Genomic DNA, 26,826 nt, shown 5'->3' with positions numbered 1-26,826 from the left:
TATGCTCGAGGCAATTCCTAAGAGAGATCCATAATGAGCACACAAGAAGAACCAAGCTGAGATACATCCGTTAAACTTGTGTGTGATAAAGCCCTTAGATTGTATCTGTACAAGTGTGTTATTTTTGCTTTTAAATCCCAGAAGTAAGAATTATCAGTTTAGGAATAAGTATATGACAGAGACTTAGAGAACATTAGTTTTGTTTCAACTTATCTACATCCCTGTGTTATCTACGAGAACTATAAAATCTTGGAGTGAGTATACATGCCGACTTTGAGCATTTTAGCACACTACAGAATTTTAGCCTTGTCCAATTCAACTGTAGAACTGGGCCATGAATTGGTTAATTAAAGGTATGAGTTTAATGAAAAAGAAGCTATGAATGAAAGAGTGAGTACGCAGAGGGAGTTCAATTGAGACAGAATTGGAAAATAAGGTAGGATGTGAAACAAACAACAACTCAACACTATAAAACTGAAGTATGAGAGGAGAAAATCAAAGAAAGAAAGGACTTACCATTAGTTGGCAATTTACTTTCCATAATACCACACAGCTGGAGTATTTAGAAATCACATTTCATCTTTTGTGTGGCACTACATAGCTCATGTAAATATAATAGTATCTTACCTATTTAAAAAATGTTGAATAGCTTAATTTCTTTTAAGACTCTTATCATGTTTTTCACATTAAATGGGTATTATACTCCCATTATTTTCATCCCTTCCCATTTTTCATAGAAGAGATAGACACAAGCCTGAATTAAATAACGAGGTCTTGTTGTGCAGACATATTTTGGAAACCATACTATTCAATGTGAATATCAGTAGGTGTTAGTTGTGCCACGGGCTGCTGTGGCAGTCTAGTCTATCCCCTTAAGATTGTGTTTTTTAAATGCACAAAATAATACAAATAGGACTGAAATAAAAATATTACATGGAAATATAGTGTTGTGCATAGACTGCAGGTTAAGAAACCCTGCATCAAGATCTTTCCCTCCTTCCCCCAACACGCTCTGTCTTCTTTGATCTGTACAGACTGAAGCTGTAGTTTTCTCTCCAGAGTTCCTTTTATGTATCAAGCATCTTTTCGCTTGTGCATTTGCTAAATTTTGTTTTCATTTTTCTCAGTTATTTACGAAATATGGATTTAGTGAGATCAAGGGATAGACAAAAAATTCTTCACGTTATTAAAATAGAGGGCGTATTATGCATAGAGCATACTCAGTATGAGTATTTTCTTAGTTGAATTTGGAAACATTGTTATTTTACGGCAGTTAATTGCCACAAACTCCATAGACTATACAGCCTAGAGAGGAATGTTCTAAACCTCTGTCCAAATCCTAACCCCTCTAAAATTTCCCTTTATAGAGAGGCACTTCACAACCTGTACCACATAAATAGGATGAAGGAGAACTACTCATGGTCTTGTCAGGTTGGTGGAGTGGTTGGTGGGGTTGGTGACTGACTCCTCCAAATGTCGGAATGCTTTTGAAGCCAAAGAGAAAAACAGATCCATTTTTTTTTTTTTTTTTTTTTCGTTTTAACTACAGGAGGGAAAGTTGATCTTATGGGCAAGGGGCTCTGTGCTCTATGTACTATATAGTATAAAACTCTAATTGCTAATATGCCCCTTTTGGAGAAAAACTCACCAAAGCATGCTAAGTTTAGACCTTTGTTGTGGTTTCTCGCCTTTGATTTTTTGGCATTCTTGTGCCTTAGGCTGCAGGTATTTTAAATATTTGTACATTATTATGCAAAGAGAAAGTGATAAGAAACCTACATAATGTGTTATATGAGGTCAGAAAAGGCAGAGATTAATTTAGAAGCTGATGATGACGAGAAAATATTTTAGTATTTTTCCTGAAGATTTTTCCTTAATAATTGAGGCTCTGAAAATGGAGGTTCTAAAAGAAGGACAACTTAAGTGTAAATCCTGCTTTGTTTGTATGTAAACATGCTCCAACATTTGTGTTAATATTCCCAGATGGAAAGATTCATGACCTTACCCTTCTTCATATGACTTCTTGTGTAGTCTATCAATCACAGAGAAAAATATCCATAGATAAGTGGATCAAAGCATGGGTTTAAAAAGGCAAAGAGAAAGAAGAAGTGATTTACTGGGTCTGACACCCTGTTTAACATTTCAGGATCAAACCAGTACCAAATTCCTAGGACATAGTAGGGAGTCCAGCAGACAGTGAATGAAGTGGCAAATGCAACTGTCATTTTTAGAGTCTTCAGCCGTGCTCTTGGTATATTGTTCTTGGACTGATTCAGTTGCAGTTCTATTGGATAGAGAAAAGAGCAGGTGTTTAAAGATCAGTTTTCTCACGAAACCGAAGTGGACAAAAAGGAAGACAGCATCACTAATTCAACTTAATCAATGGGAGAAAATTTCCAGTATTTTAAATAATAATAATTTGTTTGAAAAGCATGTTTTAATGAGAGTTTTCCACTATGTCACATAATGAATAGAAAATATTGAAGACGATAGTGCTCCTATTTCTGCCAAACTAATTTGGATTTGAAATATGGGATACTCAAAGTCTTAACATATAAATTTAAGAGAGTAGATGAGATTGAGCTCAGTTGAATTCTTTCTAAAAAAATTTTTTTTTAAATTTTAATAGGTTTTTTTGGTGGACTGATGGTGTTTGGCTACATGAATAAGTTCTTCGGTGTGAGTTCTGAGATCTCAGTGTATGCTGTACCAAATGTGTAGTCTTTTATGCCTTGCCACCCCCCACCCTTTCCCCCTAGTTTCCAAAGTCCAGTGTATCATTGTTATGCCTTTTTGTCATCATAGCTTAGCTTCCACATATGAATGAGAACATATGATGTTTGGTTTTCTATTCCTGAGTTACTTCACTTAGAATAATTGTCTCCAATTCCATCCAGGTTGCTGCAAATGCCATTATTTCATTCCTTTTTTATCACTGAGCAGTATTCCATAGCATATATATAACACATATTTTTATCCACTCATTGATTAATGGGCATTTGGGCTGGTTCTGTATTTTTGCAATTGCAAACTATGCTGCTATAAACATTCCTGTGCAAGTATCTTTTTCATATAATGCCTTCCGCCCCCCACACCCCCAGATAGATACCTACTAGTGAGAATGCTGGATCAAACAATGGTTCTACTTTTAGTTCTTTAAGGAATCTCCACATTATTTTCCATGATGGTTGTACTAGTTAACATTCCCACCAACAGTGTAGAAGTGTTCCCTTTTCACTGCATCCCTGCAAACATCTATTATTTTTTGATTTTTTGATTATGGCCATTCTTGCAGGAGTGAGGTGGTATCACACTGTGGTTTTGATTTGCATTTCCCTGATCATTAGTGAGGTTGAGCATTTTCCCCTATGCTTCTTGTCCATTTGTATATCTTCTTTTGAGAATTGTCTATTCATGTCCTTAGCTCACTTTTCGATAGGATTGTTTGTTTTCTTCTTGCTGATTTGTTTGAATTCTCTGTAGATTCTGGGATTAGTCCTTTGTCAGAAGTACAGATTGTGAAGATTTTCTCCCACTCTGTGGGTCGTCTGTTAACTCTGCTGATTATTTCTTTTGCTGTGCAGAAGCTTTTTAGTTTAATTAAGTCCCATCTATTTATCTTTGTTTTTGTTGCATTTGCTTTTGGGGTGTTAGTCATGAACTCGTTGCCTAAGCCAATGTCTCGAAGGGTTTCCAATGTTATCTTCTAGAATCTTTACGGTTTCAGGTCTTAGATTTCAGTCTTTGATTCACGTTGAGTTGATTTTTGTATAGGGTGAGAGATGAGGATCTAGTTTCATTCTTCTACACATGGCTAGCCAATTATCCCAGCACCATTTGTTGAACAGGATGTCCTTTCCCCACTCTATGTTTTTGTTTGCTTTGTGAATTCTGACTTCAAAACAAAATTATGTTCACTGAGTATCTTTGCTACTAAGGACAGTAAGTATCATGTGTGGATGAAAGTGTACTACCCCAAATTATCTATCTCAACTGTGTGCTTCTTTCTATGATAGATGAAATAATTTCACTTTTCATATTAATAGAGCCTTTAAAGTTTATAGGTTACACTTGTGAAGAAATTTGCTGGAAATTAATGGAATTACTGACTTTTTACAGTCAGGCTGCCTACCTGAAATTTTGAACTTAGTTCTTAAAGGTAAAAAGGTGCAATTCTGAAGTGCTCAAAATCTGTTCTTGTATTTCATAATAGAGAACTTCTGTGTTAAGTAAGAAATACTCTTCACATACTATATTTTTTTTTTTGAGGGAAACAGATAATGCTATTCAGAAATAGTCATTTTGAAATTTCTTATTAATTGGTCACCAAAGAGTGGACATATAGAGGAAAACATTTACATGCATGGTGTTTTAATTATGAAATTATTTTTTGTCTAGAAATATTAAAGTAATTTATTAAATACAGACTGATTATGGATTTTTGGCAGACAAAACTAATTACTATTTACTCTGTGCCTTGCTAGAGGCTTTGCTCTTTTCACATACTATTCATTTTTTTTTTAGACAGAGTTTCGCTCTTGCTGCCCAGGCTGGAGTGCAATGATGCAATCTCGGCTCACTGCAACCTTTGCCTCCCGGGTTCAAGCGATTCTCCTGCCTCAACCTCCTGAGTAGCTGGGACTACAGGCATGTGCCACCACACCCAGCTAATTTTTGTGTTTTTGTTAGAGACAGGTTTCATCGTATTGGTCAGGCTGGCCTCGAACTCCTGACCTCAGGCAATCCACCTGCCTCGGCCTCCCAAAGTACTGGGATTACAGGCATGAGCCACCGCACCTGGCCTTCACACACTATTCATTTAATCCTCAATATCTGTAAACTTTGGTGACACATCCATTTAAAATTCAGAAAATCATCTTGGCTTAGCAAGTGACTGAAAATGAAAAAATATCAAGACAACCACAACATGTCATGCTTTTTCTTCTTTTGAAACATCATCACAGTCGATAATTGGTTTACTGTTTATGACTTTTCTGCTAGACTGTAGTCTCCATGAAAGCAGGATACTTACTAGATTTTTCTTATTCACCATGGTATCCCCACCTAGCACAGTTTCCAGCAACGCTGAGTAGTCAGTATGTATTAATCAAATAAATAAAATAATAAATAAATGTGTTCATAATAGTTATGGCTTCCTGCCTCTGCTTTTTTGTTTTTCTGCTTATGTACTGCTAATATTTCTTCAGATTAACTCCTATTTGAGATTCACCTTCTTATTTTCCCTCTACCCTTCTTAGATATCGTTTATAAAATGGAATCTCTCAAGATAAGATTTTGAAGGCAAATTGTTTTTGCAGTATACTTTTTTGGAAATATTAAATACCATTTTGTGCTGGCAGGTGAAAACTGCCCAATTCCCTATTAGAAAGCATCACCATGAATATTTTCTTTTGAAAATACCTACTGAGACTATTCATGCTATAATAGTTAAGATGATTTCCCTGTTAAGTTGTACCAGATATAACTTATGTACTATGTCATTGATAACATGTATTTTGGATGTCATGCCAACATAACAATGTTTATATTTCATAAATATATGTTTTATTTTTGGGAATGCACCATTTTACTAAAGCCAAAAAGGTACAAACACATGTGTGAAGTTTTGAATGAAATCATCAATTACATAGTCAATAATATTTCGCATATTAACATACACACAAATGTGCATAGTTTACGTTGTATAAATATAGGGGATTTGAATATAAAATGAAACAGCTCACTTTAGCTAGTTTATTGGATAGCATTTAACAGGTTGTACTTTTCTATAGTCTAGATATCACAATTTGTACTTGCTACCCAGCAGAAACCATTTGCCAATGCTTATCCTGGGTCTTAATGGAATAATCATTAATTCTTCTTTAATTTCATGATGCAAATGTAGAACAGCAGAAGATACTAAGTTACCTTATCTGTAAATTGAGGATGATAAAAGCATAATAAAAATGTTACCTTATGGGGTGATTGTGAATATTAAATGAGCTAAGATATACAAACTGCTTAGAACAGTATCTGGCACATAGTTCATGCCACTCTGTGTTGAGTATCACTGTTTAAAAACTGCCCACAAATAACACTAAATCTAAGGAATACATACTGTGGGGATCCTGATGAAGGACCTGTGTCAGGGTGAAGATGATTTTTGCATTGCAGATCAGCATGATGAGAAGAGGGATGATGAAGAGGCAGCTGAAGGTGAAAAAGTTATAAAATGCTTGATGCCACCATTGTGGAAAACTGCAGTGTGTTACACATTGAGAGAAAACTTTTGTCTGTCCGGAGCTGTCTGCTAGATGAATCATCCTGAAGATGTATAACTGTATGAGATAATAAAAAGCTATGTTACTTTTTTCCAAATGGTATTTGAAAGTTTTCTCTTTGGTGCTCTGCTAGCCTTCTAGCATGTTACCTAAAGCAATTTCTAAGTTCCTTAATAGTATATTTCTGATGTTTCTATGAAAAGTCATGTGACTATTTACTTAAAATATGTTTGGGTAAGTGTCAATAGATCTACAAGATTTTGGATTTTTTAGCAATTATTTCAACCTTGAAGAATAATCATCTTTCAAGGATTTAAATGTTGTTTGTATTTCAGTTTCCAGTACAATTATGCTGAGTAAACTTTTCGCAAGTGATTTTGCTCATAAGTTATATCTGCAGTAACTATAACTGTGTCTGGCACTTAGAATGTACCCCCCAAAATACATATTTAAATTTTATTTTAGAGACAGAAACCCTATTAAAATGACATTTTAAGAAATGGTCACAAGACATAAAGAGACAGTTGCTCAAAGAAAGATGGAACATGTCAAAACAAAAAGCAAACAAAAAAACAATCCAGGAACCAGCTGAAAAGAGCTTCCACTGGCCAAATCTGGGGCAGTTTAAGCATTAAAATACAAAAAAGAAACTGATCTAAAAGAATGATAAACTATTGAATAAAGTAAGGATCCATGAGCCCATACTTGTAAAAATTACAAAATAACAAAAACAACGAATAAATGGGTGAAAAAATCCTCTTCCATAATGTAGAATGCCAACTAATAAGTAAAAAGGAATAAACAGAATTAGTGATTAACATTTGGTAATCACTATAATAAGTGATTACAGCAAGAATCATCAATAGCTGGTAAAAATAGTGGATGGAACTTTGAGGAGAACAGGATATTTACAAAATCTCAAAGTATCAGTCTGCAGGATACTTATTCATTATAAGGAATAAAATAATAACTCTATAGAAGAGAAATATCTAGATAAGTATGTTAACATTGCCAATAATAGGACCCATTGACAATGTCTGTCTCCTTATGTAATGCATTGAGAACTTAGCATCACTAATTTGGTATTTTTGCTTAAAGTGTATAACCTGAATCTAACCTTGAGAGGACAAATCCCAACTGAGAGACATTTTACAAAATGACTGGTTTGCACTCTCCAAAAATGTCAATATCATGAAACACAAAAAAAGACTGAGAAATGGTTCCAGCTATAAGAATACTAAAGAGGTATGCAACTAAATCCACCACATAATCTTGGATTTTCTTTTGTTAAAAGGGCAAAAATTAAACTGGGACAACTTATGGGCTCTGAATAGAACATATAAATTAAATAGGGGTAATATATCAATGTTAAATTTATTTTTTATTTTGACAATCATTACTGCGGCTGTGTGTGAGAGGCCTTAAACACACTTCGAAGTATTCAGGGGTAAAGAAAAATCATGTCTACAACTTACTTTTAAGCAATTGGGAAAATGTAGATAAGATAAAATAAATAAGCAAATGTAAAATGTTAATATTTGAGAAAATCTGGGTGAAGGTACCCAAGAAATCTGTATGATTCTTGTAACCTTTCTTTGAGTGTCAAATTATTTTTAAAAAGCCTTTATCCTACAACTTTTAAAAACACAAACTGAATCAACAATTAAGAAAATGTTGCAAGTAGTTTTCAAAAATAAATTCTAATGGACATTTACTCATTATTTCTCTATTTAGTAAACACTTCTTACCTAGTTATTTATAAGCTTTTTCCCTGAGAAATTTCATTTTACTGTGAAACATTATTAAAATGAAATGAAAAGAGAGTGTAAGCATTTTTAAATTGATAGAAAGTAAATTCAAACAAAAATGTTACAATTTTTTTATTTTAAGCAAATGAGGGGTTCTATTATTTTTTGTTTTTGATTGAATTAGAAAATTTTAATTTTAATTACAGTATTAAGAAACATGATTCTTTTCTAAGCTACCAACAAAAAAACACTATAAAATATTTTTAAGATACTTTATTTTCTTAAAAAAAGACATACTCTGCTCCCATTCCCATCACCTCAAAAGGGAACGAAACCTTGGCCCTGTTAAATAAGTTGAAAAGTTGATTTCAGTTTCAGATCTTTTTTAATCTTCAAGGGGAAAAAATGATTTTAAATTAATCCACTAGAGGGCGTCTAATAATTTTACAATCATCCTGCAGTCAAGAAACCCCGACAAGTGCTCAGCTAAGTTTATCTTATGATTCAGACTTTTTTTCCCACATTACAAAGTGAACTTTTCAGTTTTCTGTAATTCTTTGCAAGCTGACCTTATTTAAAGTTCAGCTTTGAATTAGATCCAACAGAGGCTGTCAGTTAAAGTCTTTGGAATGGTTACTTCACGTAGAACCCGAGAATTTCTTTAAGGTTTTAGCTACTTCTCTCTGTACCATCCCAGTTGGACTTGGAACCGGATGACCTGAATTTTACTTTTTCTATGCTCTGGGCCACATTTTCATCTTAATATTTCATGTTTTAAAGGCATAATGATATCACTGACTGGCTGATGAAATCACAAGCGTAGGTAGTATGCTACATGAGAAGCAAGTTTTTCGCTAGCACCACAAAGGTCTCTGGCCCAATGAGTGGAGTTTGACAGTAGTTCTTGTCACAAGTATAATGTTGTTGCATGCCAGTTTTGAGGAGAGATGAACACATTTGAAAAACAGTGTGGTTTTTTTTTCTGTGTTTGTCTATATTTCTTGCTCAGGCCTCTCGGGCATTACTTGTTCTTTCCGTTTTCACACCAACTTGGTGAGTTCTGCTATAAGATTCTAAAAAGATGGGTTGTGTGTGGTCCAAATTGGTTCATTTGTAACTGGAAAAAAAATTTATAGTTTAAAAAATATGTTTTAAAAAAAGCCCTGATGAAACTTTCAATTAGCAATGACTTTGAAACATAGTACTATGATTGAGTTAATGGCTATCTTATTTAACACATGCTTATTTTTTAAGCAATTCTTTGGTAAAACTAACTATAGCTGGCATTCTCTGTCATAAAAGATAAAGCAGTTATATCCTTCAATCAAGGAATTTAATATTTGGTAGTGGAGATATAAAATGTATGTGATCCAGGTAATACAAGATAGACCGATAAATTTTAAGAAAGGTATAATAAAGTGTACAAAAATTCAGAATCTTACTTGCCCATAAATTAACTTGCTATTGTCTTAGTTCCATTTATTTTGTGCTCCAAGACCATGTTCATTTGAATGATTAATATAGAGATCCACTTTGCTTTTAGTTGTTCATTTGTTCTTGGATTTTATTTCTTTAATTTTGGTATGTTTCTCCTCTCTTGTCCCTGACCCTGGTTCTCATCAGCGTTTGTTTTATTTTGCCATAAACAAGAACATTCTGTTTTCATTTTTTTTTCACAGTCAATTGCAGTTGTTCATTTCTTCTTGGAATATTATCTTTAACACTCACCTTACCCACACTAATTACACCCTTACCTAGTGTTATCCAAAGGTAATTATCTTCAGATGTGTGCTTCAGTTTCCTCATCTATATATGGAAAAAATAGTAATATCTACCTCTAAGGCCTATCATGACAATAAATGAGTTAATACATGCAAAGCACCTGGAATAGTGCCTGGAACACAGCACTGTATAAATCTTAACCATTATTATAATTAAAACTTGAAGTTCACAATTTTTATATGTATCCACATGCATTTATATATTTATAATGTGTATCATATATTTTTTTCTTGATGTCTTTTAAGCATCAGTTTTCACTTCAAGCTTTTTCTGCCTTTTTCTTCCCCAGCCTCCTACAGGTAAAAAAGAAATAGACAATATTGCAGTGTTCAGTGGGCAGAGGTGGGTAGAGTGTAGCAGTTAAAAGAGCTAGCTATGGATATGGCCATATATGGATAACTAGATATACTGATATACTGAGATGTCCACTTATTAAACAGTAATCTTGGGCATGTTATATAATATTGGAGGTTTAGTTTCTTCATGTGTAAAATAAAGGTAAAGATTGTACATAATTTATGTGATTGTTGGAAGCATTATATGAAATATTGCATGTAAAAGCTTATTTATGGATTTATTCACTGCCTGTTCTGTGAACCTAGCATGTAAAAGCTTTTAGCCAAATTCCTGGCACATATTTATGTCCTCAAGCATTATTTATCATCATCAACATTATTGCTGTTGTTATTTCTGCTAGTAGGACGGTACTATGTTGTAGCACAATGTTTGGCATATTGTACCTGTGTAATAATATTTATTGAATTTAAACTGTTTGCCAATGTCAGTAGTGCATTCTACACCAGTAAATTCTCTATGCATTAAGGCAAGCCTCCACACATCTTCAGACAGCATATCTTTACACTAAGGATGAAGGAGAGGCCCACATTTCTTGCCCGCAGGCCTGGGTTAACCACGTAATTTAAAAGCTGTCAATATGTGATGCTCTATATTAGCACAGATAAACTAGTGTTAAGCTTAACACAGATAAGCTATGAACTCTTTCTGCAAATAACCTGCTACTCTGGAATTCTTGTGGTATTAAGTGACTCTTATTAGAAACCATGTGATTTATAAGTAGATATGGGCACATCTAATTTAGGAAATGTCTTCTCTTCCATTTATATTTACCAACCTAACCACAGATGGCCTTAAAACCAAAGCTATCCCAGGGTGTTTGTTGCTTTTTCATTTCCTCCTTCCCTCCTTTGTTTTTTCTTTTCTACCTTTCCTCCTTTTTCCTCCCCTTCCCTTCTCTCTCTCCCTTCCCTTCTCTCCCTCCCTTCCCTTCTCTTCTTCCCTTCCCTTCTCTCCCTCCCTTCCCTTCTCTCCCTCCCTTCCCTTCTCTTCCTTCCCTTTCCTTCCCTTCCCTTCCCTTCCTTTGCCTTCTCTTCCTTTCCCTTCTTTCTTTCCCTCTTTCCCCACTTTTATATACGATACCTCCAAGACTTGAATTACTGTGCTCTGGCATGTATAGTTTTGCAGAGTACAATAGCTTTGTGACCAGGGAGTAGTTTGACCAAATTTAGTAATCAGTCAGAATGCATGCTATAATTTTGAAATATTTGAAATAATCCACTTTTATACAAGCATTTCTTTTTTGCAGTTTCTTAAAGGACCAACAATTCCATACTCATATTTCTGTACTCTTTCTTTCCTGACTTCAAAAACTCTTTTATGAAGGTAAGAAGAAAGGATGGGCTTAGGAAGAAAGGAAAAGAAGAAAAATAAACATTAAATTAGTAATTAAAATTAAGGTGTAAAGTCTTAGGTGATTTTATAAATTGTATGACTTATTCTTTACAGTTACTCTTTTAAATGAAAGTAATTTGCTGAAAGTCACATAGCTGGTAGGCAGTATTACTGAGATTTGAGCCCAACTCCATTTGAATCTCACACTCATGCCACTTTTACTATCCCCATTGCCTTTTGAACTTTGTTGCAAGGAGATACGAAGTCTTTAGTAACTGTGACTGGGAGCTAGTGAATAACCAAGTGGAGGACTGGTCCTCCTTTACCTCTATTTTAACCAGAGCAGCTCCACTTATTTCTGTGTCATTCATGATGATTTTTTGTACAGGATTTTTTTATGTACAGGATTTTTGTACTATATTTCATTTAAAAAATTTTTGATAGACACATAATAATTGTACATATTTATGGGGTACATTGTGATATAGAATTTTTAAAAAGAATTCTATTACTAGCATAAAATTTGAAAGTTTCTATGCCACACTATTCTAAAACTTCTGAGAATGCACCACCAAATTATCACATGTGGTGACAACATGTTTGTTAAGATTTTTTTTCAACTGAGATATGAATTACTCAAGTAATAGAAAATTAGTATGTCCACCAAAGGATGAAAATTAAAGTTACCCTTTTCATATAAATTAGGTACAATAGGATGTGCCTTTCTCAATGGGCTTATCCACAGACCATGGTGAAGCATGAGACACACTCATCATGTGTCACAGTCTAGAAATACAAAGCCCTCTTTCTCATATTCCTCATCAAATATATGTAACATTGGTTATGGGATTGAAATCTCTTTTATTCAGAGAGATTGCAGAGAGCCATAATAAAAGAAAAGAATAAGACAACATGAGTCCAACAGAGTACGTGACACTGGGAATGCCAATGGATCCTTTCAAATCAGTGCTTTTTGAACAGGATATGCTCAGCAGTGAGTTTCAATCAACAGTAAAAAATGAAATGTAACAGAATAGAATATTGATTTCATCAAAATTTTTTCTCAGTTATATGTGTGAGAGAAAGAGAGACAGAAACACACATTTTCAATGTAGTGTGTGCTTCTTACTTTGGATTATTGGAAAAGGATTTTAACACCATTGTCTTCAAAGGTTTAGACCTTAGCTCTCTGATGTGAAGTAGGGATAATAACACAGCTCCTATTTACCTCATAGAGTTAATGTAAATATCAAACAACATTACTTATGTGAGGTTATTCAGGAAGCTTCAGCAAAGTGCTTTAAAGTGTTGTTGAAAATAAGGATGAGTCATGTGTTTTACAAAATAAAATAACATCATTTTCTGTGGCTCATGTTCACATAAATCTCTCTAGTAATGTATTTGAGATCAGACTATTACATGAAATTCCTAAATAATTCAAAGTTAAGTTCCTATTTTCTTTTTACTACATCAAGTTAGATAAATATTTGGCATTATCTTTCTATTATTGCTGTTAATATTTAGATGAAAAGAATTGGATTGATAAAGTAATATTTCATTTATAGCCTCTAGGAGACTTCTTCTAAGAAGAATCAAATCGTGAGTTTGCCCTTCAGTTATTATTGCAAATAGGATTATTTCTACTTTGGTTTGGATTTTACTCCACATCAGCATCTCAAATTGCCAACTACTTTCCACATAGTTGTACTTAGACAGATCTTATATTGCCAACAGTCATGTCCTAAAGCAAATGATTTTACTTCTCATAGCCTGCCTTCCCTCTCCCTTCTGCAAACAAATAGGTAGACAAACAAACACTCCCCTTCTCAACCGGATAATGTCAATGGTTTTACTATTTAAACTCCTTGGCTAAGAAAACTGGAACTTTTTTTTCCCCCGCTCTATTATTAACTCTCTCAATCCAATTTGTTGTCAAGTTTTGTATTTTGTTTGAAATGTCTCTTTTACTATCAATTATCTTTGATACCACCCTAGCCCCCTGATGATCTCATTGACAGATGATTTTTAAAAAGTCTTTGTTTTACTCCACTCCATTTGGGCCATTTGAGCCTACATAAATTTTCCCAAAAACTTTTTTTTTTTTTCTTTTGTGAGACAGGGTCTCATTCTGTCACTGAGATTGGAGTGCAGTTGCAGTGGTGCATCATGGCTCTCTGCAACTTCTGCCTCCTAGGCTCAAGCGATTCTCCCACCTCAGCCTCCCGAGTAGCTGAGACCACAGGTACATGCCATTATGACCAGCATTAATTTTTTTAATTTTTTATTTATTTATTTTTATTTTTTTATAATTTGTTGATATGGGGCCTCCCCAGCCCAGTCTGGTCTCGAACTGCTGGGCTCAAGTGATCCTCCCACCTCAACCTCCCTCCCAACCTCCCAAGTAGCTGGGACCACAGGTGCAAAAGTATAAAGAAAGAATGTGGAAAATTTTAAGAGCATAAGCCTTAGCTAAATTACCTCATTTCAGGTGATATGTTTGCTAAAGTTTTTCTTATATATTCCATCACTGTGAAAGAAATCATAAATGTTTTTTCAGAAAATGAAAACATTTTAGTTTTTCCCATTATTCTTATCATGACACACACACATTTTCAAAAGAAATATTAAAGTGAGAAATTGATGGGATAAAACAGTTATCCAGCTTTCTAGTGTCTTGTGCTATGTAGTGAATTCTGCATGGCAGTTTTTTGTTGTTGTTGTTTTTTGACCATCTGGTCAGTTTAAAAAGTCTAGATAAATTTCCATTTTCAGAGGCAAGTTTTGGAGGATCCTAGTTAATTCTGATTTATTTCTTGACACATCCTTGTATCCTGGGTTTAGCATGTAGTACATTTACATGCAAGAGAAAACTTGTTCATCTGCTATTAACGTTCTTTGTTATTTTCAAGAATTTGTCCCTTTTTTCAGGGATCTGATTGTTAAAATGGTAGGTTCAGTAGGTCAGTTAACCGGTCTGCCTCTGATGAAGGCAACCTGGGAAGATACTGCCCTCTGTGGGGAGGGCCTTTGCCTACTCTGTCAGCCATATGGCTTTCTCAATAAGCTGCCTCCAGCAAAACTCAAGCTAACTTTAGGGAAATATTTGGATTTCCATACATCCAAGTTGTCTTACTTTTCTTCTATATTCAGTACCATTTAGCTGCAAACTGCAGAGCAACATACTAATCAAGAATAATTCTCTCTAAGCTGCAGTGACAGAATTCTTAAAATTTCCATTCAAGAAACCTTAAATAAGAAACATTATAAATATTTTCTATCTAGGCAAATTTCATAATTCCTAAAAATTATCTCAACTAAACATTAAAGCCATGTCAACCAGAACAAAAAGAAAAATAGAAGAATAGAATGGAGATAAGGTCAAGTTTGAGAATCGCAATTTTTGGGGGGAAGCATTTGCTACATAATAGATATTATGTGATCCACTTTATTTATTTATTCATCACAAAAGCAGTATTAAGTAAGCATTAACCCCCATGTTACATTTTATCAGTAAAAGAACTGAAACCAGAGAGGTTAAGAAATTTGCCCAAGGTAACAGAACAGAGCCAGAATTAAACTTCGCTCTCTGACTTCCAGAGCCCAAGCTCTTAAAGGTAATATAGTACTTCCTTTGATAAGACCTTATATCAAATTTAGATAGGAAATCTATGATCACCATATCCAAATAAGTTTATGTATAATGGCTTACCTGTGGTCCTGCAAAGACACTACTGAGGATCCAGGCCAGGCCAACCATGGACTGTCCGAGCTTGCTGCTGCTTTTCAAAGCTAGGGGCCTCGTGATAGCCAGGGAGCGGTCCAGGCTGATCACCACCATCATGAAAGCTGGGGCATACATGGAGAAAAGCTTTAGATAACTGAGAACTTTGCAGAGGAACTCTCCAGCATACCATTGGACTGTAATGTTCCACATCCCATCCAGTGGCATGACAATCAGAGTCTCCAACAGGTTGGCTAAGGTCAGATGTTTTAAGAGCAGCTTCATTCTTGACAGCTTTTTCCCTTTCTCTTTCTTCTGTGTCCACTTCTGAAGTTTCAGCAGGAAAGAAGCATTAAAGGTCGCAGAGAGTAGAAAAAGGAAGAAAGTAACTGTCACTCGGATCTTTCCAGACAAGGTCAGAGTGGGGAGGTTGCCCTGCATTAGTGGGATGCTGTTGTTGATGACTGAACAGTGATTTTGATTCTGTTCAGGTGAAGCACTGTTTGCCATATTTTCCCAGGACAGAGCTTCAAGACTTGTGTCTGTGGCGCATCTGATATTTTATTGTAACCGAATCTAAAGTCCTGTTTTATTTCTGCCTTCTTTAGATGGAAACGTCACAGGTTTAGACGTATGTCAAATTTTGTCCCTGAGATACTTAATGAGAAAGATCAAGGTTAACTTGTTTTGTGTATTGGTAATCCAACAGAGGGCTAAAACAGAGCAGGCCAAACGCATTCTGAGGGCCACATGTAACTGTAGCACCTCAGCAGATGGCCTGGCTTTCATAACACTCTTCCTAAGTGAAGAAGGATACTCACAGCCTAATTTTGAATTTAAAAGACAGTCATGATATTATGATTAAATAACTTTAAAATTTTTTTCTAAGAACTATTTAGCGTTAGTGTTCTGTTCAATATACAGATGTAGAATGATAATGAAGAAAAATGCAAACAACTTGATCCAATTAAAATCCATTGTCTTAAGGACTTAACACATTTCTCAAAAACATTTCTTGGTTTTCCTTTTCAAACACACTGTTAAGCACTCCAACACTGGACAAATACACTCATTTAAAATTATTCTACAACAAATTAAAACTTTACATTAGAATCAATCCAATTGGCTGCATTCAAATTTATTAATCAATCTTACTGCTCAGATCCATGCTTAAGTTAGAGTAAAACGGTTAATCAGTTTTTAAATTATTGCCTTGGTTTTTATAATTATCTAAATATTGTACTTGCTGTTCTTACACATTAATGCATAGGGGAACTAGCTATTGAAGAGAAGACTGTGTAACTGCTGTAAGTGCATTTATATGTGTTTATATTAGTGTAATATGAATATGTTCCTTTATAGGTTATCTGATCATTTCAAATTGGGACCACTTAGGAACTTTTTCTGTGTTGCTTTTTTAACTTTCATGGTGAGTGCTGGACAGTTATTTATTAATACTTGTAAGACTTACATTGGAATTTATTAAATCACCAGCTTGATTTGTCTAATGCCAACAAGTTTGCTTCTGCGGCAGCCAAAGCAGGTACAATGTTAAGGATAAAAGTGACTATTTTGACTTAGATGGTGCATTCTTATTGGTTCATTTATTATATTTGTTTATTCTGTCTTAAATATTTATTTATTTAATAAATAGTTACTAAATATTTGCTATATACATTATCTTAGCCTTTGCTGGTGATAAAAAGTGAACACAACATCATCCAGCCCCTTTAAAGAGCTTGTTACCACAGAAGGTTAGATAAGTGTTTTAGACATATCTTACGTATCTCCTCAGCTTCCCTGTGTACTGGCTGTCTCCTGAACCTTGAGCAGCTTAGACCAGTCCTGTACCTGAGCTCCTTTTTGACTGTCACTATATGTCCAGGATTACCAGCTTCTCTCACTACTTCCAGGCTTGAAATATTTATATCCTCTATTTATACAGCATATGAAAGAAAGAGATTTTCTCACACCTGAGATTTGTGACCATAAAATTTTTACCTATGTCAAAACTAAGTTCTGACTCATCTAGGAGAATTACAAAAAATCAAATTGTGCGTACTACATTAGTTATAAGAAGTTCCTTATAACCAGTCTTGACTAAGATAATTTATTTTTCTGAAGAACTCAAAAGGCTTTGCATATACATCATGTCAGTTAATCTGATCAGGGCCACATGCCTGAAATGAACAAAACAGAGTAACCATTGGAAAGACATACGAATATGAAAAGTTTTTGTGAACCAGCAACCAAAAGAACAAAGGAAAGAACATTCATGTAAAAATTCGATTTTAGTGAAGTGTATTTTGCTCTTTGTCTTGTATATCTAGGGGAGAAAGATTAGAGCATAAAAGCTTCATTATTTGTCCCTTTCCCTCCCATTCCTTCCCCTCCCCTTCCCTTCCCCTTCCTTCCCTTTTCCTCCTTTTCTTCCTGTCTTCCTCCCTCCCTTTCTTTGTTAGTGATGGACTGATTGAATAGGGAAGAGGCTGCAATGGAGCTGAATGGGTCTACAGCATATAGGGTAATAAGTGACTGGGGAATGGGGTATGAGGACAGGGAGGGCATGCTTAGAAGCTGGAGCAGCACACTTAAATATGAAGATAATGTGAGAAAGTTCAAAGGGTATGTGAGAGCAAAAGTGTAGATAATGAGGCAGTCTTCAAATCTGGAGAGCCTATATTCCAAGAAAAAGAGTTTAGGCTTTACCTATATAAAGAATGGAGTAATATAGGGTAGGTATGGCCAGATTTATGCTTCACAAAGCTTACTGTGTAGCATACAGAGAATGCCTTGAAGGGATTTGGTGAATAGTGGGCAATCAAAATTCAGGTGACTTAGTCTATTTGGAAAACCCTTGCTAACTACACAACATGAAACGTATAAAGCCCTAAAGTGCAGGGTGTGGCTATGAAAGTTGGTAGAGGAAGTAGAGGGTGAATGATGTTTGACACATTTGAGGAGCTCTAAGTTGTTGAATCTAAGTTGTTGGATGAGTCAACTACATAGATTTTGAAGTGTTGTCCATATTGATACTACTACTAATAGTTAACATTTATTGGGTACTTACTCTGTGTCAGGCGCTTTTCTAAGCATGTTACACATATTAACACATTTAGACTTTACCACAACCCTAGAAGTCAGTACTATTATTTTCATTTTATGGTTAAGGAAAGTGAAGCAGAGAGGTTTACATACCTGATCCATATTAGAGTTTGTCATGGGGGAGCGGTGGCTATCTAGGCCGGTGGTGCAGGGGCAAAAGAGTTTACCGTTGTAGGCAAAAGAAAGGCAAATTTGCTAGAGAAAGTAGGAAAATACGTTGCCAGGGAGACAATGGGCAGGATCAGTGGAAGGGAAGCTGACTTCAAAGAAACAAGGGCTTGCTGGATATTTTATAGGATGGTGTTTATGCTGTATGCTGAAGAGGGCTTTGTGCAGTACTGATAATGCCAAGGTTACAGTGCGCTAACTTGCAGGTGTCTGGTGATAGTTGGGCACAGGAATATTGAGAGTTATTTGTGCAGGAGGGCTATGTGTCCTTGTAGCTTATCTGCTTTTTCTTTTTGCTTTCCCCTGCTCCCACTAGCCTGACTCCTTTTCCCTAATTAGGATACCACAGAATTATACTTACGTCTCATGCAGTCTGCCTTCAGAGCTCCTGTCTTTAACTGCCATGTAATGCTACCTTTCTGGTAGCAGTTGGGGTGGAAAGGTCTATGAGCCAGGTGCCATAGTCCTTAGCAAATGAAGGGCCATGTTAACAGGCCCTTTTGGTTGCAAGAAAGGGAGACCGTCTTAGATAATGAAGGTCTCTTTCATGATACACAAGACCTAGAAAGCCAACAGGAGCCCAGGCAGCTCTAAGGATGAGCAACTCCTGCTGATTATCACCTGAGTTGATTTTCAATTATAGTAACTTTTTTTTCTTCGTATTATTTTTCCCATCATCTTCTTGAAACGAACTAGCCAGTTTTTTGTTTGTTTGTTTGTTTGTTTGTTGTTTTATTAAAAGTCCAACTTCTGAAGGGAAAGAGTGATGATAGTTTAGAAGTCACCCAGGGAGCAAGAAATATTTTTCATACCTTTACTCATGAGAATGAAATAATAGAGGAAGGCAGCTCTTTCAAATAAGAAGAATGGGCATGAAAATGTGTTTGGGAAAAAAATTTTGTTTTCGGTAAGGAGAGAAGATGGAAGTAGCACAATATCAGAAAAAAAAGAATGTTGTTTTTTTTTTTTTTTAGTTTTTGAAAACATGACTTACTTTATTGAGCCAAGAATGATAATGTCTATGACAACTGTGAAATGAGTAAAAGGGGAACTTTTAAAATTTAAGTTTAAATGGAAGCATTTGAGGAAGGACTGTGGATGAAGTAGTATGAGGAAATATTTACACAAAATTGCTGTGAAGGAGAGCAACAAATTCTAAAAGTCATACAAATTTTTCTAAATTATGCACAGCATTTAACATGGCAGATTCACTTTCATTATTCCAAGAGTGCATATTATTTGGAGAATCACACTGTAAAACATTGTTGCAATTTTTATTTCAGTATAGATGTGTTACAGGTAAATGATGGGAAATTATGGTTGAAAATTTATGTGAGATTTTGGAGAACAGATTAAGGAAATGCATATATAATATGAATCATCAACATATGAAATGAACAAAAAAGCAGGAGCATAATAAGTATGTTTATTTTTCAAAATGTATATTCACTAAATACTAAAAGTAGTAATCTTTTACTTTTAAGTGTAATTAGAAATATATAAAAAGATTTAAACCAGCAATGTAAGAATTATATTTCAACAATTCAATTAACCATCTATTAAGCATTATGTACTACACACTGTACTTGTGGATACCAAAAATAAGGCTAGCCAAAGCTCATATTTGATATTTCCAAACATATTTTATAATTATATTGTATTTTTATAAGATTTTATTTATTTTATTTATTTATTTTTGAGATGGAGTCTTGCTCTGTCACCTAGGCTGGAGTGCAGTAGCATGATCTTGGCTCACTACAACCTCTGCCTCCTGGGTTCAAGCGATTCTTCTGCCTCAGCATCCCAAGTAGCTGGGACTATAGGTGCACGCCACTATGTGTGGCTAATTTTTGTATTTTTAGTAGAGACGGGGTTTCATCATATTTCCCAGGCTGGTCTCGAACTCCTGACCTTGTGATCCACCCGCCATGGCCTCCCAAAGTGCTGGGATTACAGGCATGAGCCACCACGCCTGGCCAAGATATTTTTATTTACATAAACTTTATGTAGTTTGCTTATAGTAAAAAGAGTATACTTTTAATTTTGTTCTTTTGCCGATAATCTGTTGGCACACAGCATTTCTATTTCATGATGCAATTCAATTTTCAAATACAACATATCTTATTTCCACCTTGTTCAGAATTGGAAATTTGAAAGCTAGATCCCCAATAGTTATATTAATTAAGAATTTATGCCGGGTGCAGTGGTTCACGCCTGTAATCCTAGCACTTTGCGAGGCCAAGGCTGGTGGATCACGAGGTCAGCAGTTCGAGACCAGCCTGCCCAACATGGTGAAACCCCGTCTCTACTAAAAATATAAAAATTAGCCATGTGTGGTGGTGTGTGCCTGTAATTCCAGCTACTCAGGAGGCTGAGGCAGGAGAATCACTTGAACCCCGGAGGCAGAGGTTGCAGTGAGTTGAGATCACACCATTGCATTCCAGCCTGGCTGACAGTAAAAGACTCTGTCTCAAAAAAAAAAAAAAAAAAAAAAAGAATTTACAATGCAAATGTATAATAATATAAATAAGATTTTAAAATACAATTTAGAAAAATACTATTATTAGTATTATCTGTTTCTCTTTAAGTTTCAGTAAGACTAAGCACAAATGAAATTGACATCCTGTTAATTTCTATATAACATATTCATTTCTATTTTATTATTATTTCCTCTTTTCTTATTTTAGAACTTTTAAAATAAAATAGTTTTTTAAAAATGAAATTTTGTAAAAATAAATATTGTATTTTTAAAATATTTAAGAAATAAGATTAAAACAAAGATGAAGCCTAGGCAATATAGGGAGAACCTATCTCTACAAAGAATTTAAAACAAATTAGTCAAGCATGGTGGCACCCACCTATAGTCCCAGGTATTCTGGAGGCTAAGGTAGGAGGATCCCTTGAGCCCGGGAGGTGAATATTGCAGTGAGCTGAGATTGAGCCACTCCAGTCTGGGTGACAGAGCGAGATCCTGTCTCACAAAACAAAAAAACACTGTTGAAGCCCAGAGATGCTGTAGTTATTTAATAAAGTCTTTGAAAAGTACTTTTATTCAGGTAAATCACTCACTTCCTTTATAGTTACTTTTATCTGAAATTTTTCCACTAATTGATTTGCTACAATGTATAATTTGGAAATTTATTAGCACTATTTTTTAAAGGTAGAAATGATCATAGGAATGGGAAGAATAAAAACCCCTTTCCCTCTGCTTATTTCTCCTTGTTTGTGATGCAGATATCACACATACAAGGCCTTTGTTTTAAGGTATAATTTCATAGATGGAGTATATGTCTATGATATAGTATTACTTGTATAGAATTTTTTCTTTACTAGATCGCCAAAGCATCCATAAAAACAAAGAAAAATCTTTTAAAGCAAGAGTCTTTGAATAGTTAAACTTGATTAACTGGCATTCTGCTAACTAGGGTTATGGTTAGTTACCTGAAAATGCACTTGCATTGCACTCCTGTGAGAAAGAGATAAAGAAAAAGGAAAAAAAAAATGTGGTAACAAGTGTTTTGTCAAATGTAAGAATATGTCCTAAAATTAGTATAGTTACACTTAAATGCTTAAACTACCTGCATTTAACTTTACCATACAATATAAGGAAACTTCCTGTTTGGAAAGATGAACTTTAGACAAGATATTCTGGAACAATAATGATTCAACTGGGTTTACTGTATTGGATTTATTGAATTATTTCAAATTTCATTCATTTATTTAACAAATATTTATTAGAGTTTTAGGCAATGAGAAATAGAATAAGACAGAGCTCATACTCTCATGAAATTTATGTTTTATTAATATGCAAATTTTAAGAAATGTTGTTTAAAATATATGGGAAGGTAAGACGTTTCCATCTTAGAAAAATAATTAATTTCAATTTATATTAAAATCTCTACACAGCAAAGAGTTAAAGGGAATATAATAAGGATATCCTTTTTTCTGACATTTGAAAATGTATGTAGTATGGTTATTTATTTTTCTTAAAGTAAGAGGATTCTTGAAAATAAAGAATAAACTCTTTAGAAAAGTTTTATTGGTCTCACATTGTTTACTCGTTGAAAATTCTTGTTGGTTAAAATTATTAAAGAAGCCATTCTCTTCCACTTAAACTGTGACATCTGAGAGGAAGTAAACAAATATGCCAAAAAGATTCTGAGCAATCTTAAGTGCATTTTCTAGCAGCATGAACAAAGGCAGTCTGCTCAGCAAAAGAACCCTGAAAAGCAGCCAAAGCAGCAGTCTGAGTCAAAGGGAGAGAACTCAGAGGTCGAAGTGAAAATGTTAGTAAAGGTAGCAAATCTCTTACTAGATATTGAATTACCCGAAGAGGGAGTCTATAAGCCACAGCTGAGTACAATCACAAACATGCCGAAAGAGATGCCAGATAGTTCATGTTAGTAGTCACAAATGCATGGGGTTTAAAAGACGAAAAGAACCAGCTGAGAAGTGAAACTGAAGTTTATTAAAGTTTTACTAGCATATTGTCAGGATGTATTGATAGAGAAAATATATTGTCTATACTGTTTCAAGATGCAGCACCTGTAGTGATATTTTTATTCTATTTAATGGACCTATTTAATAAACTTGGTAGTAATTAATTTGTATTCAGCATATTGAGTTTTTACTATTATTTTAAGGTTTTAAAATTTTAAAATATTTAATTGACAAATAGGATTTTATGTATTCTAAGTTTACAACATGATGATTTGATATACCTATACATTGTGTAATGATTACAATCTAATTAACACATTCAACATAACTTGTGCTGTACATTAGATCCCCAGAACTAGTTCATCTTATAACGGTACTCTTTGATTAACATCTCCCTATTTCCCCCAACCCCAGCCCCTGGCACCCCCTGTTATATTTTTAGAATGAGGTTGACTTTTTTTCGATCATGAAGTATTTGTCATTCTTTGTCTAGGTTATTTTACTTAGCATAATGCCCTCCAGGTTCATCAATGTTGTCACAAATGGTAGGATTTACTTCTTTTCTATGGCTGAATAATGCTCTGTGTGTGTGTGTGTGTGTGTGTGTGTGTGTGTGTGTGTGTGTGTGTGTATCATCTTTAAAGAAATTCATTCATCCATTAATGGACACTTAGGTTGTTTCCATGTTTTAATTATTGTGAATAAATGCTGTAATCAACACTGGGATGGAGATATCTCGTGAGATACTGGTTTCACTCCCTTGGATATATACCCAGAAGTAGGATTGCTAGATCTTATAGTAGGTCTGTTTTTAATTTTTTGAGAAATCTTCATATTGTTTTCCATAATGACTGTACCAATTTACCTTCCTACCAACAGTGTACAAGGGTTCCCTTTTCTCCACACCCTCACCAATTCTTGTCTTTTTGATAAAGGCCATCCTAAGAGGTGTAAGGTATTAGCTCATTGAGGTGTTATTTAATTGTGGTTTTAATTTGCACTCTCTGGTGATTAGTGATGTCGAGTATCTTTTCATGTACTTGTTGGCTGTTTCCATGTCTTCTTTGGAAAAACATCTATTCAGGTCATCTGCCAATAGTTAAATTGGATTATTGGGGTTTTTTTTTGTATTAAATTGTGTGAGTTCCATATACGTTTTGGATATATGATTATAATATCCTTAATAGGTATATGGTTTGGCAATATTTTCTCCCGTTTCATAGGTTGCCCTTTCATTTGTTCATTGTTTCTTTTGCTGTGCAGCAGTTTTTTAGTTTGATGCAGTACCAGTTGTTTTTGTTTGTTTGTTTGTTTTTGCTTTTGTTGCCTATTCTTTTGGTGTCATATGCAAAAAATCATCACCAAAATCAATATTAAGGAGCTTTCCACCGTACATTTTCTTCTAAGAGTTTTACGGTTTCAGATTTTACATTTAAGTCTTTAATCCATTTTGAGTTAGTTTTTGCATATAAGATCAGGATCCAATGTCATTCTTTTGTGTGTGTTTTCATCATGAATTCTTACCAGATACTTTTTATAGCATAAATGCTGAAATCTGAAGCTTTATGATGCAGGTGCCCAGGTGGGGGGACACTATTAATAGTAATAATGGTATCTCCTCATTGTTACTATGTTGGCTTGTAGAGAGGAAAAGGGAATCCATTATTATACAGCATGTCATCATGCAGGTCACTTACAGCCAACTTATTTGGAGGTACATTCTTAAAATGTATTAACATACCTGTCTTTGTGTTAAATTATTTTCTAAATTAAAAATAAAGTATTTTGTATGCTAATTAGATAAAAATAATACCTATTACCCAATGCAAAATATGCTACATTCTCAATCAATACACTGTTACTCAAAATAATATAATGTCACAATAAACAAAGATTTTATATTTGCATGTGTTTTTAACTTGTAAGTCACAGATTTTGCATACTATGCATATTGTGTTATCTTGGAAAAAAGCAACATAGCCTAGTGATTTAAGCTACCAGTACTCCTCTTTACCTATGTTTTTGTGTGTATGTAAACCATATATAATTCCTACAGGAAAAATAAGTATTTTTTTTTTTCCTGGAACTGTCCCTCCTTTATCAGAGGAGCTGTCAATCAAAAGTCCATCACAGGAGTGACACCATGATCCAAATTTGTAATCAGAGGCATCCTTAGGACTTTTTAATTTTTATTTTTACTGTAGCCAGTGGGCAAGATTACTGTATTTTTGTCTGAGACTGGTAGCTTAGCACTAACAACAATCTAAGTCTAGAATCAGTGAACATGTCTTTACCACCTCATAGGGAAGTGTTTGCCAATGAATGAAGACTAAGGAGAGGAGAGTTGAGATGTGACTAGAGAGAAAGAGAGATACACTGTTTGAGCTCCTGGATCCAGTCTCAGCTATGTCAAAGGATGTAGATCTCTAAAATTTTTAGTTAGATGAGCCAATAAATGTCTTCTTTTTACTTAGGATAGTGTTGATTGAATTTCTGTCACTTGCAACCAAAGAATCCTGAACATTATGCCTATAGTTTTATTTTGTTTATGCTTAATTTCTAAAACATCAAAAAGTAAAAAGTTAAACATCAAAAAATATCTTACAAGTGTGTAATGATATGCCAAATATTTTAAAAGCAATTAAATAACAAAGCTACTGTAATGAGTCATCCATAAAGTTTATGATAAATGTTACATTTTAGAAGACTATGGAAGGTAGAGCTTTGGTTATAATCATGCCACATAACATAGTATAGATACTAAAACTGTGAGCTCTGGAATCCAATTGTCTGATTTTGAATCCCAGTTCAGTTCATTATAAATTTTCTGTTTTTGGCAAGTTACTGGACTTCTCTACCTCAGTTTCCCCAAGGTGATCATCATCACAGCGTTGTGGGGAGAGTTCAGTGTAATAATACATGTAAAATGTGCCTGGCACATAGTAAGGAATCCGCAAATATTATCTGCTATTAATGCAATTTTGAGGGGGTTTATGAAAAAAATTACATCAAAATGAAGGCAATTGGTGGTAGCTGTGGGACTGTCAGCAATGAAGAAGGGGAGGATAAACTACTGAAGAGACACTGGTGGACTACGATCTGGGAAAGGACTCTGATGAGATAATTTTCAGGTAAATGCCAACTGACTTGCTAATCTGGCATAACAGTGCCTTTATAAACATCTGTACCATCAGCTAGGGTTTCTGTATGGGGAAAAAAGCGAGTGAAGTGGAAGCAAAATTTTCTATTATTTATTCTGGTTGATAATTTGCATGACTGAAAAATTTTGGTTTGCAGAAATACAGTACAGTAGTATTTGCATGGTCTATTCAAGGCACTTATTGAAACACAGCCCATGTGTCTGAGGATTATTTTACTGTTAAGTGTGTGTATATTTGAGAACCATTTTCTGGCTTCACTTTCATGCTTGAAGGAGAATGAGAACAAGTCAGCAAGCATTGTGACTTGTTCAGTGTACCTCAGGGGATTATCATGTTGTTTGTGTCACTCAAGGTCAGGAAGTCATAAATAGATAAGGGATTAGAGTTGGCACAAGAACCAGAAAGAAAACAGGTAGATACATTTTCCTGGGTAACTTTTATAGGCAATATTATTGCAACTCCCTAGACTACAGCCTACTAATATGTTGATCCTGTGAAATCCATGTGCTTGTCAGCCGGCAATGACTCAGAAGGGAGTATGTTGCGAATACCTACTCTATGATTCTCTAAGAGTCCTCGATCTGCAAATTAGTAAAGAAAACTTCCTTAATAAACTGTAATTAATCCATGTTTACTCATATAATTACCATCAATCTGAAAAGGTAAAAGGGAAAATTGTATGTCCTAGTCCATTAGTCTCATTAAACTTTTGTCAAATTATAATAAACAGG

The 26,826-nt window shown here is 34.6% G+C and overlaps 1 protein-coding gene and 1 non-coding gene across 3 annotated transcripts; one reads left to right on the top strand and one right to left on the bottom strand.

The window, feature by feature from the left end:
- Positions 1-1,513: 1,513 nt before the first annotated feature.
- Positions 1,514-15,731, bottom strand: GNRHR (gonadotropin releasing hormone receptor). Of its 2 annotated transcripts, none has more exons than XM_001109227.5 (3): positions 15,210-15,731; positions 6,119-6,338; positions 1,514-2,284 (listed from the first exon to the last, which is right to left on the bottom strand). In XM_001109227.5, the coding sequence occupies exons 1-3, from the start codon at positions 15,729-15,731 to the stop codon at positions 2,040-2,042; spliced, it is 987 nt and encodes a 328-aa protein (XP_001109227.2). In that variant the 3' UTR covers positions 1,514-2,039. The 2 variants fall into 2 exon arrangements, with proteins under 2 accessions (XP_001109227.2, XP_001109168.2); XM_001109168.4 differs by having other exon boundaries at positions 1,521-2,284; positions 6,119-6,210.
- LOC114678561 (small nucleolar RNA SNORA62/SNORA6 family) lies at positions 8,794-8,944 on the top strand. The gene has a single exon (XR_003729997.1). It is a non-coding gene; the product is annotated as a small nucleolar RNA SNORA62/SNORA6 family (small nucleolar RNA).
- Positions 15,732-26,826: the final 11,095 nt, after the last annotated feature.

This window comes from Macaca mulatta, chromosome 5, assembly GCF_049350105.2.
Source record: "Macaca mulatta isolate MMU2019108-1 chromosome 5, T2T-MMU8v2.0, whole genome shotgun sequence".
Lineage (NCBI taxonomy): Eukaryota > Metazoa > Chordata > Mammalia > Primates > Cercopithecidae > Macaca > Macaca mulatta.
Note: the sequence above shows the minus strand (reverse complement) of the source record. Positions and strands in the feature narration are given on the sequence as shown.

What these genes read in the sequence shown, in the direction of transcription:
- GNRHR (XM_001109227.5), bottom strand. Translation starts at nt 15,731, where the DNA reads ATGGCAAACAGTGCTTCACCTGAACAGAATCAAAATCACTGTTCAGTC. An exon ending in GTGTCTTTGCAGGACCACAG is followed by an intron (nt 6,339 to 15,209) that starts GTAAGCCATTAT and finishes TATCTCATACAG; the next exon opens with TTATACATCTTCAGGATGAT. An exon ending in CCTTCATCAGGATCCCCACA is followed by an intron (nt 2,285 to 6,118) that starts GTATGTATTCCT and finishes TCTATCCAATAG; the next exon opens with AACTGCAACTGAATCAGTCC.